General features: G+C 40.3%; 1 protein-coding gene across 1 annotated transcript in view; it reads left to right on the top strand.

Moving 5' to 3' along the window:
• The window catches only part of LOC137656873 (pre-mRNA-splicing factor SYF1-like), a 118,289-nt gene that overhangs the window by 43,387 nt on the left and 61,014 nt on the right, over positions 1-13,888 (top strand). The window contains exons 4-5 of the mRNA XM_068391243.1: positions 3,549-3,838; positions 11,787-11,916. Of these exons, the coding sequence (XP_068247344.1) occupies positions 3,549-3,838; positions 11,787-11,916 (420 nt within the window). The remainder of the gene's footprint in view (positions 1-3,548; positions 3,839-11,786; positions 11,917-13,888) is intronic.

Genomic DNA, 13,888 nt, shown 5'->3' with positions numbered 1-13,888 from the left:
GGAAATGTGCCTTTCAGTCTCGGCAGTGAAAGGCTATCGCTCAGCCTTAAGTATTGCCTTCAGGCTTAAAGGAATGGACATTTCTTCCTCGCTGGAACTTTCCCTTCTCATATGGAGTTATGAACTTACCTGGCCTCAGTCGGAAGTTAGACCCCCTCCATGGAACGTGGTTCGAGTTCTCAGGTCTCTGAAGAGACCTACCTACGAACCATTACGCCAGGCTTCAGATCGCCACCTTACCTGGAAGACGGTTTTCCTGCTAGCTTTGGCCTCGGCCAAGCGAGTCAGTGAGCTACATGATCTCTCGTACGAGATCGCCCATTCAAGGGGATGGGGGAGGTAACGTTCAGCTTCGTCCCTGAGTTTGTTGCCAAGACTCAGAATCCGGGAGTGCCGGACCCTATGTTCGACTCTTTCCAGGTTTCGAGTCTCCGTTCAGTAACAGATGACCCAGACCATCTCCTACTTTCCCCAGTGAGTAGTCTGGGGTTGTATCTTAAAAGAACAGCTGCAGTTCGTCCCCAGGTGCGAGCCCTGTTCGTGAGCACCGTGAAGACGAAGAGGAGGGTCACCAGGAATACCATCTCGGCCTGGATTCGCAAGGTGATACATCTGGCCTTGAATCCTGACCCTCCTCCGTCACGTCGCCCTAGAGCCCACGATGTCAGGGGCATAGCTACGTCCCTGGCCTTCAAGAAAAATTATTCAGCGACGCAGGTCCTTCAAGCTGGGGTGTGGAAGCGTCAGACCACCTTCACGGCCCACTACCTGCAAGACGTGACACACAGGAGGCTTGATACGTTCTCTATCGGCCCTGTGGTGGCTGCACAACAGCTGGTCTAACCTCAGGCTCCTTAATGGACAAGTAGCAGAAGGTTGAGGGCATTGTTACCTGGTTTTAGTCTGCGTGAATGAAAAGATCTGTCTGGCCCTTATTCTTTTCTTCATCCTCTCCTCCCTTGGAGAAAGCAGCATCCTGGGTTCTTTGCACAGCTGACCTCGAACCTCTGCAGGTAAGCCATGCTCCCTTGTGTTCCTAGTATTAAATGTAATACTGTCATGTCCCCATACCCTGACGAGGTGGTATTGGGAGAGTCCTAGCCTAGATTTCCATTTGAAGAACTCCAGGTCAACTTCCTAGGGTGAGTCACTTCTCACCTTCACACACAGCTTATGTAGGTCACAGCAGTTTCACAGCATGCCAGCAAGGTGCAGGGACCCCTTATTTCTTGAGTACTTACACACTCGAATTTGGGGTCCCTGGGCAAGCCAAAGCCAGTATGGCAGGGACTTACCTCCCTTCTTAAGGGTTGAGTCACCCCATGTAAATAGCGTGGTTTGTATTTCAGTTACGGAACAAATGACAAATTCGTAGATAATTTGTATTTTTCCTAACTATACAAACCTTAGCTATTTACACATATTTGCCTGCCAGCCCTGTCCCCCAGGATAAGTCCTATCTCTAAGCAAAGTGAAGCATTCACCGGTGTGTGTGAGGGTGGGGGTAGCTAGCTACCCCTCCCTACCCCTTGCTAACTAGCGGCGGGGTAGTAAACCCTCGTTAAAACTTTTATGGCTCGTCATTCAGCTATGCCGAAGTAATTACCCCATGTAAATAGCTAATGTTTGTATAGTCAGGAAAAATACAAATTATCTACGAATTTGTCATGTTTCCCTAGTGTAACAGAAGTGGCACAGTATTTAGGCTTACAACCATTGAGGGCAGAACTCTAAACAAATATCTAAAAAGAGCAGCTGTTGAGAGAAGCTCCTAAACAAATATTCATATAAAAATCAGCTGCTGAATGCAACATTAAAGATAGAAAAGCACTGTGAGAGTGAAGACCACCACGCCAGCTTATTTCTTGAAACCAGTGTGCCTTTCCCTGAATCAATTAATCATTTCCAGTTCTTTACATAACAGTTTAATATCCCAGAAAGTTTCACTAATTTATGATTAATATTGTGGCTGTATGCTTGATGAATGGAATTTGACATTTTGCTTGACCTTGTCCTTTGACTCGACCTTGACCTTCAACCTTAGCATGTATGAATTGGCGTAGATTTTCATACTCTCAAATATGAACCAAGTTTGAAGTCTCTGTGACAACAATGTCTAAACTTATGGCTGATTACGTGAATTGGACATTTTGCTTGACCGTGACCTTGACCTTTGACAAAAAATCAGCAGGGTCTGGACATTGGCTACCCTTAAAGTTTGACTGCCACTGAAACGTTTTATCTGCCACCACATGGTCCCTTGTTTCTGGGGATGAATATTTGACCTTATTCCTGGGATATTTGTTTCGATATATGAAAAGAACCAATTACACTGACGGGAAAACATCTTTCAGTGAAAAGTCTAATACATGAAGGAATACTTGTCTTTTTTTTCTCACTGGAACACTTAGAAGTCTCTAGAATGCTCCTTTTTCAAGGTTTTTTTTTTCCCAGGATCAAAATGGTGATCATTAGACTAACACTCGCTGTCTAGTTTCTTGTACTCTATGAAAATAAAAATAAAAATTATGAGACAATTGAGATGAACAAGAGCACAAACAGCCTGACATAACTAAATAGATTTAAAAGAAATAAAGTTAAATCTTGTTTAATACTAAATTATAAATAATTTGTATTTTTTCTAAATGGTCTTTTTTTTCACACTGTAAATAGAAAAGTGTATGATGTTTATTAGTTATACAATACAGTATTTTCACAACTATCCAGAACATAGAGATTATATGATAAGTGGATGAAAATGTTTACTGTTGGTTACAAGGTCTGTGATAGAAAAGAACTTTTACATCATGAAGATTTCCATGGAAAGACTTGAAATCTTAGCACAAGCACTTATTCTTGTGATTAATCTAATAGGAGTTATAGATACTTTGATTTAGGTTGTTAGAGGGCAGACGCCACAATTATTGCGATTGTTAATTGTTGATTCTAGTGCAAGCAGAAAGTTCTTCAGGTAGTTATTTACCAGTATTTTAAATAGGTATCTAGTATTTGTAAAATCCAGATTTATTGCTTGTAATATCACAACTAAATGTTATGGAGTAATCTTTATTATACAGAAGGCTTTTTTACACATACAGTACAGTATACTGTACTGCCTTCTTTTCAGCACAGTGTGGCTCATATAAGTAGTGCAATTAAGTGAGCGACACAGCAGGTGAGATGAGGAATTCCAAGTGATAATGTAGATCATACCTATTTATTGTTTATTAATTTTACATTATTTAGTTTTGCTTAATTTTTGTATCCCTCTTATTTAGTACATTGTTTCAATTATTTGCCATATACATAATGTAGCTCTCCCAGCTACGACCATTGTAATTGTGCATCTGATTTTCTAATTAGTGTTGCAGGTTGGTTTATTTTGATAATGATGATGATAGTAAATCTTACTTGACACTTCACTCCATTCAAATTGTGGGGTGTCATTAAGGGAATTTGATGATTTTGGTAATATTTTTGTAGCATGGAACATTAAATAGTTTTAGATAATTTCTGATGTTTCATATAAATTTTCTTTATCCAAATAGGAAACCAGTTTAAAAAATGCTGAGGCTATCATTCGTCATGGTCTGCAGCGGTACACGGACCAGGTCGGCATGTTATGGAATTCACTAGCTGAGTACTACATAATTAGTACTTTGTTTGAAAGAGCCAGAGATGTTTATGAAGAAGCTCTGAGAAGTGTCATGACCGTGAGAGACTTTACGCAAGTTTTTGATGCTTATGCCCAATTTGAAGAACTGATGTTGAAGCAGCGCATGGAAGAAGTTGCTTTAATGGATGGAGATGAAGAGGAGGAAACTGAATTAGAGCTAAGGTAGGATTTCATATGATCTTGCAATGTGGTGATTATTTATACTCTCAATGCAACAAATCTAAAGTAGCATCATTTATAGTTTCAATGATAAAATATGCAAGGATTTTCACAGCTCGTTTATAAAGAGGTGGATGTTCCAGTATCTTTGAGAGTTGAGGTGATGCTGCTTCAGATTTGTTGTATTGCGATTTTCTTTGAAAAAGTCACACAAACTTCTGCCTATACAGTATTACTCATAACATGAATGATAGTTACCAATAAAATCAAATGATCTTGGTTCAATTATATGTTTACAATTTTGATAGTGTGAAGAATTTTCCTTTCAGTATTAACAGTTCATATATAACTTTATGAACCTAAGGCCAAAGAATGTTTTTGGGTAAGGGTATAAGTAGTCTAGCAATGGATAATGCTTAACTTCTTTTTCTGCCTTGGATTATTTTGATTATTTTTGAGGTTAGAACAGAAATAGTATGTTATTCTCTGTTCATTAATCAGTTACTTTGACCTTATAATAGATATAATCTATTTCATGGTTGATATAATTTTTTGGTACTGTAATTGATACTGGAAGTTGTAAATGATTAGGGAAAAATTTTAACATGTGGCAATGGCTTATGTAACATTGCACAAGTAAAAGCCCCCATAGCCTAGCTTAGACTACCTCTGCACATACTGAAATGAAGACACTTGGCCTACAAGTTGAAGAGCGCTTGGAAATGCAATGGCAAAGCTTAAAGTGAATACTGTATGCATAATTCCTGTTAGAAAAGGAGTTTAACAATAAATGAAAAAATTTACTTAGAGTTGATTTATAATAAGTCTAAGGAAATATTAATTGCATATTATTGTTGGTCTTTTGAGATGTAGTTAATACTGTTTGTAGGCTTATGACTAGATTAACATTGAAACTTTTCCAGTCTTCCATAATCATTTATTCAAAACCATAAAGTTTTTTTGCTATTTCAATGCCATGGGCCAAATTTGCCAAATATCAAGCTTGTGCATGGAATTTAGTTGCTGAATCTCAGGAGGGCAAGTGACTTTAATAACATGCAAATATTATTTTTTGGGGTTAATGTTCTGTGTGGTCTCCAGGGACATTTTTCCTGTGAAAGTGTAGAACAAGGAATCCAATGCAACATAAATGCCAAAGAAATATTTCCTCCCCTGCTCTAGGGCCAGTGTAGCATCATGTAAAGTATGGATTCATACATTAGAGAGACCATTGAGTTCAGTATGGATTCATACATTAGAGAGACCATTGAGTTCAGTATGGATTCATACATTAGAGAGACCATTGAGTTCAGGCTCTATTGAACTCGTCAGAACACCTTTAGTTTGCTGAAAACTGTATGCTTTGGGTGATGCCATTATTAAGTCATCACCACATAGACAGCCAATCGCCATGTCTTATTTTGTCTTTCTAGAAAACTAACATTATGGTCCCTGTGAAGTGAGAAATCATAGGTACGGTTAAGTAAAACGAATCAAGTTTGATTGGTTTTCCTCTATTTTTTATACTAGTGTTAACACAATATGTGTTTAGATTTGGTCAAATGCATCGACAATGGAGTAATTGTGCGTCTGTAATTCCAATTTGTATGGCGTTTGTAGCCGTTACCCTCAGCTTCAGGAAACATTGAAGAGTCTTAGTTCTCCACCCTTCTTAGTATTAAAATTTCACATCCCTTTTTAATTGAATATTTAGAATATTAAATTGCCAGCATAATTTGTTTTTCCATCTTGGTTATTATGAGCTTAATTAATGAATAGTTATTTTATTAATACAGATGTAAGTAACTGTCAGTAGTTAACTATTTTGTAGTAACAAGACGATACCTTGACTTATTTAATTTATGAATAACAAAATTGGTGGATAGTATTCAGCCTTAGTGAGGTTAGGCCAGGGGAGAAATTGTCAGTTATTCAGGCTCTATAGTATCATTGGGTTATATAGTAATATTTAGCAATAAGATTATTTTGAACAAGTGAATAACTCGTCAATCCGCATTTAACTAGTATTTTCTTGTACAGGAATATGTATGTAAACATGAATAGTTGTGAAAAGGTATCTGTTCCCTCCTATACCCCAAGGGTCAAGAGTGAGGGGGAGAAAAACTAGCCAGGAGCCTTTCCCCTTAATAGGAAGTTTTGTCCTCAACCTTCCATATTCATCTGATATAAGTATTGGAGGGATAGGAGGGGTTACGAATGAACCGTATATGGTTAGCAAGATCTCTCTCACTAGTAACTTTGTAAACCACTGGTTCAACTACAGAGTAGTTAAGGAGAAGGCTAATCTAGATGACCCCCTTTGCTTACCAGCCCCGAGAAGTTGACTGTCTATGTGATAGATAGGAGAAGGGGTAAGTCGTCTATGTTTGCTAAATAATTTCAGTTGAGTACTTCCCCATAGTAAAGAAATTATCTTCCTATTTGAAAACTTGATAGGCTCAAGTTAATGTGTTGACTATTGGTTTGGTAAACCATAAAGTTAACTACAATGTACTGTACTAGGGCAATAAGAGTATAACCCTTGGCCTTCTCACTGAAGACTGCCCATATATGATTGTTAGGGGAAGGGTCCAATCATTTGTTGAGCCTATCTTTTAGAAATGTGGCCATGATAATTGAGTAAGGGATGGGAGATATATGCTTCTCTTGGATGATATAGAAATAATTGAGGTTTTCAAATAACAAAATATTGTTACAGATAAATGAAAGTAAAACCAAGAGTGTGTGTGTTGGATGTGATAACCCAGCTATCTCTAAGTGGGTTCACAAGTTTTATTGCTATCATAGTGTCTGTTTTGCTTCTTGCTTCTCTGTCAATTGCATTTTTTGTTTGCAGTGGATCCATTCTGCTTGGATTCAGGATCCACTTGCAAAAGGCTTGAAAGATAAGGTTGTTTTTCTCCTTTCAGAGTGAGTGAAAGGATTTGCTAAGATTTATGAGTCTGGTGGGACCTTAGGGATCTCATGTACCCTGCAATTCCAGATGTAGCAGTTAAGGGTTGTGGAGATGGGGTTGTAGTGGACCAGGCTCTTTTCCAGGTAATAGACTTTGTTTCTGAGGACTCTTAGATGCCAAAGAGAATACAAACTTACCACAGGGGCCCTTAGAGGTTTCGGTCTTCCCTGAGAGGTATACCTTGGGAGCTTCCCCAATGTCTAGGCTGCTCTCTTAAGTCTGCTACAACCCAGGGTTTTGCTAGGCAGGTTACTGGTCCACCCGGATTTGGTACATTTGCATCTCCCGTGGATGCGTTGGTTATCTCTAAGATAGTCAAGTCTTCTATCCGCTCTCTCTCTCTACAGTCAGACCACTGAAGTTGCTGGCCATCCAGGGATTTTCTGCCCTCTATCTGCTTCCTTTCTGTCCCAGACAGTGGTTGGGCCTTCCAATTATCAGTGTCCTGGGAAGACTCCAGTGGGGGCTCTTAGTTTTGTTCCGAGTATTGCGAATTTGATGGCGGGGGAGGTGGCTTCTTCCATAGATGTAGAGGAGGGAACTTAGTATGAAACCCCTGGTGATCCTGTGATGGATGTGCCACTTGGCCGGAGATGAATAATTTTTTGGTGTAAAAGTATGCAGTTGCCATTCATTGATATCAAATTTGAGAACCTTTTGGCATTTCTCAAATCATGATGGCGGTTCAAGGATTCGTCTCTTAAGGCGTGGGCCCAGTTAACCCCAAAAGAGGTAGTCCTGATGCCCTTTAAATCTGCCTTGAATACTAAGGGCAGTTTCAGAGGCTGGAGGTTTCCCTTTAGACCACTGTTTGCTCGATGCTTTTGAGGTCAAAATGACTGCCTTTCTCAGAAATCTAAATTTTTAGCCAAAATGATGATGATGGTATCTGAGTTAATGAGGGCAATGCTGATGAGAGGAGATTTTACTTAAGCATAGAATGTAGTCCTTCTTAGGGGGCTAAAAAATAGGATGCTTGAGTAGGCACCAACCAGTTGGATGACCATTTTTCCTTTTAGTTCCAGACCATCTTAGGACTGCAGAATTCAGTATACTGCAAGACACTTTTGAACCTAGTGTCTGTCTTGTTTTCTTTGGGAGTGGGAGTTATTTAATTTTTTATTTATATATTTTTTTCTTCATTAAATATACTGTAAGAAATAGTAGGCCTATATTTTTCTTCAATTTTACTAAAGGTAGGTATTAAAATGGTGAGGAACTGTTATGTCCATTATGCGAGCAATGTGGTTTTGAGGCGGCATGATTTATGAAACACACTCGTATTTCTTTGTTCTACAGATTTCGTAACTTATGAGATAATCAGCCAGGACTTCTGCAGTCCTGATTCCATTTCTTAGTTATTCTGTCTTGAACAGGGTGAGCAGCAATTTTTCTCTCAACTGTCCTTTAGTAATTGTGGAAGGCAGAGATGTAAAAAAGGAAAGCCAATTGATGAAGATAATCAAGATACAGAAAATGGCAACATATTCGTGTCTATGTAAATTGTCTCGGGTTCCTTAAGTGACAAAGGTTGGGAAGCACTAACTGAGCACTGAGAGGCGCTCTAAGCCTGCATCATTCGCTCTTTTTAGGTAATAGTCAATTTCTGTACACATCTGAGCATCTCCCGTGTTGTGTTTGCGTTATTAACATGATTTTTACTGTATTTGTGAACATTTTTTGTAATACATGATGGGTCCTAAGAAAGCAAGTATAAGGTTGGTAGTGAGGAGAAAAATGCATGATAACCATGGAGATGAAGCATGAAATTATTGAGAAACATAAGCGTGGTGTCTGAGCGAGTGAGTTGGCATGAAATTACGAGTGGAGTATATCGACGATCAAAAAAAAAAAAAACCAATAAAAGAAACAAGTAGAAAAGAATAAAATGTTTTTAAAAAATCAAGCTAAGTCCAGCTAAGTTAATTTTGAATTAAAGTATTATGTTATGTGTAAGGAACAGTATTAATATGGTGCCAGAGGTTAATATCTAGATCAGGAATAAGAAATTCAATGGAATGCAAGTTCCTGTCTAAGAAATTAAGAAGAAAATCAGCTGCTGAAGACCAGACAGGAGTACAATTATTGAAACAAGGTAGTATGAAAGAATTAAATACTTCTTCAGAATAGAGAAGATTTTGGGCCTAATTCAGTTTGCCTCAGTAGTTGACCCAGTGTTAAAGATCAGGTTGAAAGACCTCAATTAGAGGTGGAGAAGAGCAGTAAAAGAATTTTCAGTCCATGCATGACATCAAATGCCTTTTCTATGTCAGTCCTATGGATCCCTCCCCTGATTTCCATGGTCCTTCATACAGACGCATCCCAGTCGGGATGGGGAGATTATTCAGAGGAAACCTCTGTGTTCAGGAAATGGTTTTCTCAGTTTATAGCATTTCACATAAATATGTAGGAACTAATGGCAGTCTTCCTGACGTTGAAGAGACTTGGTTCAAGAAGTAACTCAAATAGATATTTCCATACTACAGTACCAGGTAGTTATCTGTTGCCTCAGAAGGGGGGATCCAGCTTGAGAAGTCTCAGCTTGGTGATTCTTCCCATAATGAAGTTCCTTTGGAAGAAAAATGTGTTACTCTCACCATTCTATCTGCATGGATCTCACAATGTAGGGCGGGATGTGTCTAGACAGACGGTCTTGCATACAGAATGGGCCTTGGTTCATAGCTCTTTTTAGGGAATTTTAAAGTTAGTTCAAAATCTCCAAATAGACCTGTTTGCAACAAAAGCAAACAGCCCCAATTGTGGATTCTCAGCCAATGGCAAGAGATGATCTGAATCTGGATTGGAAAAGATGGTCATCAATCAGTCTGATTTCAAAGGCTTTGAATATCCTTCAGAGTCTGCTGTGCTAATAGCTCCACTGCTTGTGACTGAGACAAAGGTTACACGCACTTTGGTCTGCACGACTGCATCAGAAAGTAGAATCGTATTATCTTTGATTCTTCTTTTCTGAACCAGAAGCTTTACACTTGGATTTTCTCCCGTCATTACAAGAGGGATTTCTCAGTCCACGACAGGACTCATTAGATGAGCTGTAACAGGTCTTCCTTCACGAAACATTACCAATCTGTTTGGAAAGCTTTGATGGCCTTTCTGAGAAATAGGTTACCTTGTCTGATAACCCCTGACTTCTTGTCTTCCTTTTTTGTCCATCTCTTTGAGGATAGGAAGCTTCAACCATCAACAATCTTGTCATATAAATCAGCATTGACAGAACCTCTCAAGTATGCTTTGGACATGGATTTAGACTGACATTTTTCATAAGATCACTCAGCCTTTTGCTTTGCATAAACCATTTCCAGTAATACCTGCAGTATCTTGGTTATGGATAGGGTGTTTGAATTTTTGGCAGAGTTAAATAATCCTCAATCTCCATTAAAGAACTTGCAGAAAGCCATATTTTTAATAGCTGAAGCCCCAGGAGCAAAAGCCAATGAACTTGCAGCCTTTCGGAGAGTTAAGGAACTCATCACAATAATCCCGAGTCTTCTGCTAATCCTGACCCCAGGCTTCCTATTTTTAGCCAAAAACAAAAAGCCTCTTCAGAGACAAGATCCATTTTACATGTTGGCTCCTGAGTCAGGAGATAATAACCTCTGTCAGGTGTCTACCCTGCAACTATACATATAGAGATCCACACCTTAACAATGCTGATCCTGTCTCCATCCCCCAAACCCACTGCGAGACAAATTGCATTTTACTAGAGCATTCTTTGGTAATAATTGATTTCAGGACATCCAGAGCACCCAGTGTTCATTAAAGAATACTGGAAACAAGTCCAAGTAGTAAAGCATTTATTTGTGGTACTGTACTTGATTTGATCAGGACCCCTACAGGGGTAACCTGGAGAGTAAGACCAATCAGCCAAGTCCTTCAGGAGGAGTGGAATGACAGGCATCCATTAATCTTCTGTCACCTCTTATGAGGTAAGAGCCAGAATTATTAGTTTTTCTTTTTATCCATGAATGTTGTTACCTGGCAGTAGATGATTTTCTTTGATGATGCACAAGTCTGCTCTATGATCTGGTAGTAGTCCTTGGAGACTGCACAGCACATTAACCCCAAAAAAGGGGATTTTGATGAAAATAACTATTTTTGGGGCTGTAAGGTTTCCAAAGCCTCCCTCCTCACAAGCCTCATGCAGGGGAATAGGACAATCGGTTTTCACTTGGTGCATGTTGATGTGCAGTTATCATTTTCACAACTGTAGTGTTCTTTAGTCTTACTTGGTGCATGTTGATGTGCAGTTATCATTTTCACAACTGTAGTGTTCTTCGGTCTACACGGTGAAGATGCAGTATTGATGTCACCCTTAGGAGATGGTGTTTAGCACTGTAGGTGCAATGGGAAGCTCAATAGTGCCTGAACTCAAAGGTCTCTTATACACACAGAGTTCATCCTTTGTACATTGATACACTTGCTCTAGAGCAGGGAGGACAATATTTCTTGGGTATTTATGTCATATTATATTTCTTGGGTATTTATGTCATATTAGATTCCCTGTTCTAGCCTTTCACTAGAAAGTCTTCGGAGACCACATAGCACATGCCCAAAATTATGTTTTTCCTTTGTCAAAACCCCTTTTCTTTAGGGTATTTTAAATTACAGTATTATTTTAAACTTTTATTTTATATAATGCATACACGTAACACAATTTATTACTGATTACATAAACCTACTGTACATGAGTTTGTTTCATTCTTGAACATAAGCTTTGTATCAGATTTCAGTATTATGAATTACATTATTGTAAATGTAGATATTATTCGATGTTGAACTTCAATTAAAAACCTTGTTATTCCTGAATTTACAGGCTTTTGGATTTGTTAAAGTTATATAAATGTGTTTTTTTTTAGTTCCTTTATATGAGGATTTTGAATCTTCTAAATTTGGATTTGCCTCTGTACAAATTCACCATGTTTGTATCTTCACCTGCTAATTTTGCATATTTTACAGATTAGCAAGATATGAAGATCTCATACAAAGACGTCCATTGTTACTCAACTCGGTAATGTTGCGACAGAATCCCCATAATGTCCTGGAGTGGCAAAAACGAGTCACTTTATATGAAGGGAAGCCAAAAATGGTGAGTGTGAAATCAAAACTGTTTACTGAATCATGTGGTAAAACTATTGTATTGACATCTACTCTGTAGATGAAAAAAAGTATTCTGCTGCCTTTCAGATTTATGCTTTTGATTACTGAACAATTATTTTGGAACAAGAATTCTTCCACAGAAACTTTTCACTCCTTAAAAGTGGAGCAATGCCAACACTTCAATATAAAAAGATTTTGGATGTAATGAAGTGCAAATTTACCACTCCCCATTAGCATCACTGTTCTCAAGTGCTAAAGGTCCACAGAAATAGCTCTGTTTTGCCATGTATTTCTGTTATCTGCTGGTCGACTTGAGAGAGAGAGAGAGAGAGAGAGAGAGAGAGAGAGAGAGAGAGAGAGAGAGAGAGAGAGAGAGAGAGAGTGTGTGTGTGTGTGTGTGTGTGTGTGTGTGTGTGTGTGTTACAAGGATTTTGGATGTCTCAAAGACTTTTTAGTCCATCTGTGAAGGCTTCATTTGCTCTTGGGGAGAGCAAATTAGTTTAAACATTTAGTTTCTATGATCTTGTTTAACTTATTCTTGAATTTATGTGCCATGTAACTGTTCACTATATCCACTGGAAGTCTGTTCCATGTACTTGCTATTTTGTATGTAAAAAAGTACCATATTGACTAGTGTTGTATCTTTTAAATTCCAGTTGTTCCGTAACCGAAATACAAACCACGCTATTTACAAAGGGTATTACTTTTAGCGCAGCTGAAATGACGAGCCAATAGTTTTTAACGAGGGTTAATTACCCCCGCGCTAGTTAGCGGGGGGTGGGGAAGGGTAGCTTGCTACCCCTCCCCCCTCCACACACTGGTGACTTGCTTCACTTCACTTTTGGCTCGGCGGTGATCAGACGTGTCTGCTCATCGCCTTCGTGACAGCCTTTAATTTTCTGCTTTTTCTTTTCAGCGTGTGTGATGATTGGTTGGAAGTTGACCTTCAGTTATTTTCTTTACTATGCGTACATGCCCTGGAGTTGCCGGCCGTCCTTGTGGGACTTTCATGTCGGATGTTATTACGGATCCACACACCCTCTGCCCTCAATGTCGGGGCCGACGGTGCGACCAGGATAACATGTGCCGTGAGTGCAGGGAGTGGTCTGCCTCCCAGTGGGAGAGGTTTGGCCGTCGGCGTAAGAAGAAGTCCAAGAGAGACCGTTCTCCTCCGGGGTTAGCCTTGAAGGAGGAAGGTTCTCGGGACTCTTCTTCCGCCGCCCAAACCTCCTCCGAAGCTCCCCCTCGTCCGCCTCCTAAGGAGAGTCGTCCGAGTTGGAGCGCAGGCCCTTGTTCTGTTTCCCTACCTTCGGTGGGGGGAGAGGGCGTCGCCTCCCATAGCGAGGCGGTTCCCCCTCCTCCTCCGGGGGAGGTTATTGATGATGATGCCTTATCCAGTGATGATCTTTTACAGATTTGGTCGTCCCTGGGGCTTAAGGGCTTGCCCTCCAGGGTCGCTCTTATTGACCTTGTCTCGTTGGGGGCCGCTGTTAAACAGTCGCCAGTGGTAGCGGAGGTAGACCCTCTGTCTATTGTCGACGTCGTGGTGACAGAGGCCTCCGACGTGGCTGGGCCTTCCGCCGCAGGTGCTGTTGCTGGTGATGGTGCTCAAGGCTCTCCTCCTCCTTCCGTGCATCCTTCAAAGGGGGAAGTGAGTCCTTCGGTCTCGACTGCTGCCCAGCTTCCTTCTGAGGGAAGTGTTTTGACGGAGACTCCTCTTCGGAGGACCGATGGTCCCGACGATCTCCCCCGAGGCCGCCTCCGCCGTAAGGCTCACCGCCCTCTACGCCACAAGGGCCTCCCTTCCCCTTACAGGGGGACTAAGAGGCACATTTTTGGGTCTTCCTCCTCCAGGGGGGACTCTCCTCGTCAGCCTCAACCGACTGCTCCGCCCTCCTTGAACCTCTCTGCAGACCGCTCACCATCTCCTGCCGGATCTTCGCCTTCTGGAGAACTCGTCA

This window comes from Palaemon carinicauda, chromosome 17, assembly GCF_036898095.1.
Source record: "Palaemon carinicauda isolate YSFRI2023 chromosome 17, ASM3689809v2, whole genome shotgun sequence".
Taxonomy (NCBI): Eukaryota; Metazoa; Arthropoda; class Malacostraca; order Decapoda; family Palaemonidae; genus Palaemon; species Palaemon carinicauda.
The sequence above is the reverse complement of the archived record's forward strand: the minus strand, read 5'-3'. Positions and strand labels throughout refer to the sequence as shown.